We start from the raw sequence: 8,946 nt of genomic DNA on the forward strand, positions 1-8,946 counted from the left end.
TGTTTGAACTTTTCGTTCTGTCATGATGTCAGTTTGTTTTCAACAATTGCATCACCTGACGTATTCTGTTCCAACCCCATGAGTCATCTTTGTTTTTGAAGTAGTGGCAATAAATAACAGAGTCTTTTATATTGTGCCTTATAGCGCAGTACAGGTGAGGATCATAGAATGTACTGCAACAAGTATACAACCAGCAGCACATTTGAATCAATGCATAGCCCTTATTTCAAAATAGCTTGTTAAGAAAAACATTTCTTTCAGGTGAGAGTACGCTTTTTTTCAATTTTGAAGGCAACAGCATCATAAAGACGGTATAACGATGTCTAAAAATGCATCTTATATGGACTTACTCACACTGGTACCATTGGGCATAAGTGCTACTCATATTTATCCAGTGTTTTTATTGGCCACACTCACCTATCTTATTATTGTCTTTTGCAACTTGTGTGTACTGTCAACTATTGCTGTCAGTAAAAATCTACACAAGCCTATGTTTATGCTACTGTTCAACTTGCCCATTAGTGATATGTTGGGAGCCACAGCTTTTTTCCCTCATCTTCTTTACAGCATTGTGACACAGAACAGAGTGATTTCCCATTCTGCATGCATCACTCAGGCTTTTCTGATTCATTTTTATGGCATAGGAAACTTGCTGATCTTGAGTGCCATGGCATACGACAGGTACATCGCTATATGTTGTCCTTTGAGGTATAATGCTATCATGAGTCCAAAAAAAGTCATCATAATTATTTTTTTAATATGGTTTACAAATTTCTCAATGACGATCACTCTGATTTTGTTGCTTACACGGTTCAAAATTTGCAGGACAAATATAGTGGATTTGTTCTGTAACAATCCATCATTGACCAAACTGATCTGTGAGGACACCAGAATAAACAACTACTATGGGTTGTTTACTATCGTCTTACTCCAGGGCGGACCACTGTCAATAATAGCCTACACATATGCACAGATTTTGCGTACATGTGTCATGACTAATCACCCCGATGCCCGGAAAAAAGCCTTTCAGACATGTGGTACACATTTAGTTGTTTTCCTAACCTTTGAAATTAATGCTGCCTTTATGCTCATTACTCATCGCTTTCAGAGTGCATCGCCGTACATTAGAAGGGTTCTTGGTATATCAATCTTATTGTTTCCCCCTTTCTTGAACCCGATTATTTATGGACTGAAAACAACAGAACTGAAGCGGAGCCTAGTGATGTTCCTAAAAAGAAATATTTGTTCGTCTAAGTTGTAACCAGTTTTCTATTGTAATTCGACATGATTAGAGGAGTCATGCACTTGCGTCATATATTATGTCGCCTAAACAAACAATGATTTCAGAATCCCCTTTAAATGAAGGCTCCACTAGCAACAACATGCCGTGTATTACAGCACTACGGAGAAGTTACACATCTCCGTGCCTGTTGATTATTTGTCTTATGCATATGTTGTGCGTTTCTCTATTTATTGTCCATGTGAATGTTCGTATGTGTTTATCAGCACTTCACAGGTTACAGATTAACAGCCTGGATCATTGCTCATCTGAAGGTTGAAACTTTAGACTGTAAACTGTTTTAATAAAGGGTAAGGAAAATGACATCCGCTGAGCACAATCGAGTGAATCACAGATCATTTAAAAACTGCTGACAGATGTACATAATGTAATATGTTTGACTGAAAGTTACAACGTTGCAAAAACTAAAAGCAAACGTATCTCACTGCAGGTACGAATGCACTTGCACTGACCAAATACATGCAGTGAAAATGTATTGAAATGCAAAAATAAATATTCTGCTCCATTTCAAATAATTCAGTAGCAAGTGTGTAAACTGTGTGCATGTCTCAACACTGAATACATTGTATGTATGTAGACTGTAAGGTGGACTACTGATGTGGAAATTAAAACAATATGATTCTGATTGTGGTCATGTTTTCCTTGACATTGCAATAAAGGTATGTATTAACAACTTGCATTGTGTTGACAAAATTGTATTTAATTCCACAGCTGTTTGCATGAACAAATACAATTAATCACCATCAATTGTCAAGAAACAAACACTGTTTAACTCCTTTACTTATTCTTTGTTGTTTTCTCCTCATAATCTCCAAATGATAGAATTGAGTAATTTCCTCAAATAAAAAGGAAGATAGATAATCGGCAGTGTTTCTCAAAGGAATTAAATGTGTTTTTCCTCAACAAGGAGGAAATAAAAGGGCCACAATCGCAAGTTGAGGGTTTCATTCTGGAACACATTTCTCATTTGACATGAAATCATTAGTAATGTCAATATATGGAATAAGATGTGCAAACAATTATAGAGATGTTATGGGGAGATTAAAATACTGTCGATATGTGTGGCAAAGTGGACAGATCAGAATATGTGTGACTACAAATATATATTGAAAGATGTAAACACTGTATCTAATACTTCATTATATGAAGAAAGAATTGTAAATTTGCTGGATCTCTGTAGTGCTGTGACACACTGGGCAGGAAGACATATAGCTGGATCAGGATGCTGTTCATCTGATGTATGTTAAAAGGATATATGTGATGTATTTTATTTTTCTTCTCTAAAGTTCAAAGACTCACAAGAGACGGTTAAAAAAAAAGACTAATCCTCACTATTGTACTGAGCAAATCTCTGCATAAGCCAATGTACCTAATTCTGCTGAACCTTCCCATCAACGACCTTATAGGCTCCTCAGCATTCTTCCTACATATGATCAATGAAATCCTGACAGACAGAAAGACAATGCAATACTCAGTTTGTGTTCTGCAGCCACGGTTCACAAAATCAGAATACAAAAAGACAACATCAACACACTAAAACACTATGAGCTACAACAATACATAACTTTATTTCTTTCTGCTGTAGTACCATAACTCCAAGTCATTTAAGGACACACATATTTATATATAATTTCGGCATAAAACTAATATATTAGAAAAGCAATCTCACTACTAATTGATATCTTCTGGGTCCAGGCTACAAGGCTAATGACACCAATGACTCTTTCCAGGAAAAGTCGGGGCCCTGTATGCAGCTAGCCGCTTCAATTCCTGTCTTGCAAGTTTATAGAAAAAGAAAGGTGAGGCTGCGAAGAAACAATAGTAAACATGCAAACTTATCAAACTTAGCATACATTCCTCGTCAGCCTGTCCAAATAAATTGGGCAAAGAAAGCTTTAACCACATTAAACTTAGCTTTATTAAATGTCAGGTCTCTGTCAGGAAAAACATTTTTAATCAATGATTTTATTGTTGGGCACAAACTGAACATTTTCTTTTTAACTGAAACTTGGTTAAATCAAGATAACAGTGCAGCTGTTCTTATGGAATCAACACCTCTCTACTTCAGTTTCATGAGTGAAACAAGAGCGCATAAGAAAGGAGGTGGAGTTGCTATTTTATTTAATGATTCTCTTCAATGCAAGCAGATGTCCTTTGGTCATTTTAGTTCTTTTGAATATGTGGCTCTGAATTCCACTCAAGCTTTATTCCTAAACATTTACAGACCGCCTAAATACTGTGCAACCTTCTTTGATGAGTTTACTGAACTGCTGTCTGTAATCTGTATTGATTTTGACTGTGTTGTTATTGTTGGTGATTTTAATATCCATGTTGATAATCCCCAGGACAGAGAGTCTATAGAACTATGTGGTGTCCTTGATAACTATGATCTGACTCAGCATGTGACAGGACCCACCCACAACAGGGGGTACACTCTGGACCTAATCATCACCAAAGGTGTAAACATTTCCAAGGTTGCTGTGACTGATGTTGCACTCTCTGATCATTTCTGTGTTTTCTTTGAGAGTGCAATCTCCTTGCACACAAATGTCCAAACCAAGGTTGTGACAAAGCGTTACATCTCTGAAAACACCAGTGAACTATTTATTCAGAAGTTCTCCTCCACACCAGCCCTCTCTTGCCTCTCAGTCAATGAGCTTGTAGATGGCTTCAATTTTAAAGTAAAAAATATTATTGATGCCATTGCACCCACTAAAGTGAAGGTTGTCTCAGGTAAGCAAAGATCTCCTTGGAGAAATGCTACGCTGGTCAGAATAGAGAAACGAGTGTCGGAAAGCTGAGCGCAGGTGACGAAAAACTAATCTCCAGGTTCACTGTGACATCTATAAAGAGAGACTTCGCAATTATAATTTGGAACTTAGAAATGCAAGGCAGTCATTCTTCTCTGACATCATAACCAAAAACAAGAACAATACACGCGCCTTATTTGCTACCGTCGACAGGCTAACAAACCCTCCAGTGTCGGTAGCTGCTGAGCTCCAATCCACCTGGGCATGCAATCAATTTGCCTCCTTTTTTACTGACAAAATTCTGAAAATTAGACAAGCAGTCAGTGCCTCCACACCAACCACAGGATATGTGTTGTCCCGATCTCTGAATAACATCCATTCAAATATCATGACACAATTTCATTCAATCGACCGTAGAAGCCTAGAAGACATTATACAACATCTGAAGTCATCCTCCTGCTGCTTGGATATTCTACCAACACACTTTTCAAAAATATTTCAAACTGCATGACCACTGATCTCTTACATATTGTGGTGTGTTTACAGGTCTCTGTAAAAAGCGTCAGAAAGCTGCAGCTGATTCAGAACGCTGCAGCTCGAGTCCTCACTAAGACCAGGAGGGTGGATCACATCACTCCAGTTCTGAGGTCTTTGCACTGGCTTCCTGTCCAACAAAGAATTGACTTTAAAATCCTGCTGTTGGTTTACAAAGCACTGAATGGTTTAGGGCCAAAATACATCTCTGATCTGCTGCTACCTTATGAACCATCCCGACCCCTCAGGTCGTCTGGGACCGGTCTACTATCTGTTCCCAGAGTCAGAACTAAACATGGAGAAGTAGCGTTCAGTTTTTCTGCTCCACATATCTGGAACAAAGTCCCAGAAAGCTGCAGGTCTGCTGAGACCCTCATCTCATTTAAATCAAGATTGAAGACTTTTCTGTTTGCTGCTGCCTTTAATTGAACCACATTCAATTAATATATTCATCAATTTCCTGCATTTCTGCATTTTAAGACTGCATTTTATTTCTTGCACTGTTTTTTAATGTTTCAATGAATGTTCTTAATTGTTTTTAAATCTCCTTTTCTTTTGCCTTATGTTTTGATGCTTTTAATGGTTTTATGTGAAGCACTTTGAATTACCTTGTTGTTGAAATGTGCTATACAAATAAACTTGCCTTGCCTTGCCTTACCTATCATGCACTCCATATGTCTGCAAATTATTTTACATCCGATAATCACACTGTAATTATTGCAGAGTCCAAAATATATACAAGTTGTACAGATGTTTGATGTGTGGTCCATTAATCAAATAAAATCAACACATATTTCATGGTTTTCCACAATTCATTTAAACCTCTCAACAAAGCTTTGGGCTTTTATATGAAATATTTTACATTCATCCTGAACCAATATTGACTTTCACATCCAGTATAATTTAATCTTTAGCCCAAAAGAGTCTTTATAGATAATTATGTCAAATATTCTTTACATATCCTTTTATCCATTTGAGGATTACATGCTTTGTGAATGGTTAAGGTTCTAATATCCATGTTAAGATATGTTTATGAGCCTTACCATACTGTATGTTTAAGAGCATTTCTCTTCTGGCGAGTTCTACTGTATGTCATGGAAATAGACGATGAGGAATACGATGACAGGAGCTCATTTTGAAAGAAAGACTGTGGAAATGAATCACAACAATGACGCATCCTTTCAGCACTGAAATATGTCTTTAGAGCATATGTTTGCTCTAGAGAAGTGTTCACATTTGTATGTACTTATTATGCACTTCAAAATATATACAAGGTGTACAGATGTTTGCTGTGTGGTCCATTAATGAAAATCAAATATTCTAAAACATACGTATTTCATGGTTTTCATTTATTGAAAACAAATAATTTAAAAAACAGCAAAACCAACAACACAAAAACAATTTAACTTTCATGATGTCCTATTTCATAGTTAGATGAAAACCAAATACATACAGTCAACTATAATTTTATAAACAAAGAATCTGAGGGAGGAGAAAAAAATGAAAAGAATGCAGATCCTTACTGTACAATATTTTCTTTATTTGCAATCCTGCTCTAATTCCTTTGGCAGACTGAACCATTTTGTAAACAGAAAATACTGTAAATGAAGTGATGATGGAAACGGTATTCAATGAGGAACATTTCTTTCTAAATAACAGTAGGTCTAAATATACTGTATACTCATCCAGTGGCGTTGCCAGGTCATTTTTCTGGGGCTTAAGCCCCGACTGTTATATTTGAAGCTCCAAATGTAGTTTTAAATGTAAGACTGTGAAAATAAGTGGTAATAAGTGTCGTTTTCTTTCTGTATATAAAACTGTATCATTGGTATTTAAGGCTAAGACAACCTTTATTTCTGTTGGTAAAGTCTGAGGGCCATGAAAATCTCAGCGACTCCTTGCGATGGGAGACGCCTCACCGGTGACAGTCTCAAGTTTCACTATGGAAGAAAGAATGATTGTCTTCCGTGTTACTTTCGAGCAAGGAACATGTGTCCAGCAGCCCTGAGCAGTGTGACCCCGACACTTTTTAACAGGAGCACAACAGTCTTCTAACTCCACCAGACATACTTTTTTGTCCCCTTTTTACCTGCTCCTCCATCAGCATTTTTCACACCTAATGCAATGCCTCACAGGAAGAAGATGCAGCGGTATTACCTGAGTTCTCTGATCATTTACTCAGAGAACAGTACTGTAGTCTGTAACCATTGCAAAAAAACAAACAAACAAAGCAAACAATGAACTCTGCTGTTAGCCCAAAGCTTAGTCTGTCCTTAGACTCATGCATACAGAGAACGTCAGTTTCACACCAAACATGCAAGCGTACATACTGAAGATTAGACTGAAACATAGTATGTCAGTTACCTATCCTGCAAAGTAGATTGAAATGTAAACATTTCCTGGTATCCCCATCCTCTCTGATCATTTTCCATGCATTATTTATTCATTTTACCCAAATCACAGTCTGGTGATGTGTAGAGTTACATAAGTCCTAGAATCCAGAGATACATATATTTAAGTGTTTCCTCCATTCTTTGATACAGTGAAGTTGGTGCTGTCCTTATTTAGGCTCCTGCTGATCTTGAATGCCACGTTGTGGAAGTCTGCATATTTGCGGTCAAAGCTCAAAACACTATGTTTTGTTATATCAAGTTCCAAGATTGAAGGTATGGAAAAAGGATTTTTGGAAAAAGAAAAATACTTCTTAGAATGGTCATATGTTTATTCAGTTTGGCATATGGCAAACCTAAAAAAGAGCCGATGTACAATACATCATGAGTAAATAGCCTAAGGATTTACTTTATTCATTATGTTTCAAAATCAACAGAATCAAAAACCACAGGACATGATGTTTGTCTGTCCTTTGTGCCAAGGTGGTGAGCACTTCCAGGAAATTAACCTTGTTTTGAGTGGTTGACGATCTACAAGTGGGGGTTTCCAGCTTGTGTGGGGTGTATCTTGGTTTGGTTTATGTTGTAGAATTTTGGGACAGTTGGGCCCAGAACACATCATCAGTAATGTTCCCTTGTGTCATTGAGTGTTTCGGCCATTTAACACTATACACCCTCCCCAAGGGCGGCCAGCTGCAGGATGATCAGCCCTCAGCTTGTGTGCCGTGCCCAACTGTCTCAAACTTGACAACATTGAGAATGGTAGACGCCTGAATGGTCAACAGGTGGGGATTCTCAAGTGGGTTATGCTGACATATTTGGAGCCCGGCACGGGTCATTCCGCTTGATCCAAATCCACTGGCTGCTTCTTTCAGCCGCCTCTGAGACTGCCTTGATGGTCTGCCGCAGAGCCTGACCGTGGCTTCCCAGCTCTTTCAGCAGTCTGATGGTCGAAGAAGCCACAAATCCTCTGCATCCCACTTCCACTGGACAGTTGTTTGTGTTCCAGCCACGCTGCTTTGCTTCTGCTGCAAGCTCTGCATAGCGTAGCTTCTTACGTACAGCGGCCTCTTCAAACGCGTTCACCCATGGGACTGTGAGCTCTATGATGTACACAGTCTTCAGTGAATGGGACCAGAGTACCAGGTCTGGCCTGAGGTTGGTGGCAGCAATCTCTGGAGGAAAGATCAATTGCTGGCCGATGTCGACCAGCATCTTCCAGTCACGGGCCATGATTAATTGTCCCGTTTCTCGCTTGGTGGAAGGATGTTTGCGGGCTTTTTGTCCTTCTCGGACAAATGCTGTTGCCTTCAGGGAATTGGCTACTCTCGGGGGTAAGGAGTTGGTCGCACACCGCTTGATGTCAATCGCTGATGCCAGGCTTTTGAGGACCTGGTTGTGCCACCAGGTATATCTGCCTTGCGTGAGGCTGGTCTTGCAGCTTACCATGATGTGTTTGAGAGTCGCTGGAGTTGGGCAGAGGGCACAGGTTGGGTCTTCGCCATACCACTGATGGAGTGTGAGGATTTGTGTCTAACTCTGCTGTATTTCCCTCAGTAGTGTCCTCCTAGGAGTCCCGCCCACTGCCACGCCTCTCTCAGTAGGCACAGTTGTGCCTCATCTCCGGTGATCGCTTCCAGCTGAAATAAATACTCCTGTCACTCTCATCCCAGTTGTCAGTCCGTCCGTTTACCTACCTGGTATTCCGACCCGTGAGTAGTCCCGCTGTTCACTCTCTGAAGACCTGTTACTAACGTTGTCTCTCGTTTCTTCAACCTGCCTGCCGTACAGTGTCGAGCCTCGGGTTTTCAACTGTACGTAGAAACCTTCCAGTTCGTTCCTCGGAGATCAACTGTTTAGTCTTGGCGTTCCTGTGTCGAGCCTCGGGTGTCACACAGACGATCCAGCCTGCCTGCCAGCCGCGGACGCGGACCGGGCTCTTCCCGGCTAAGGATTCGAGCGGAACGTGAGG

General features: G+C 39.6%; 1 protein-coding gene across 1 annotated transcript; it reads left to right on the forward strand.

Moving 5' to 3' along the window:
* Nucleotides 1-319: 319 nt before the first annotated feature.
* Nucleotides 320-1,261, forward strand: LOC306797533 (olfactory receptor 52B2-like; the record flags this gene model as incomplete). The annotated part of the gene is made up of 1 exon (XM_079297455.1): nucleotides 320-1,261. One exon carries the CDS (start codon nucleotides 320-322, stop codon nucleotides 1,259-1,261), a length of 942 nt encoding a protein of 313 aa, XP_079153581.1.
* Between the last annotated feature and the right edge of the window lie 7,685 nt (nucleotides 1,262-8,946).

The sequence above is a fragment of the Melanostigma gelatinosum genome (genome assembly GCF_949748355.1).
Source record: "Melanostigma gelatinosum genome assembly, contig: scaffold_392, whole genome shotgun sequence".
Taxonomy (NCBI): domain Eukaryota; kingdom Metazoa; phylum Chordata; class Actinopteri; order Perciformes; family Zoarcidae; genus Melanostigma; species Melanostigma gelatinosum.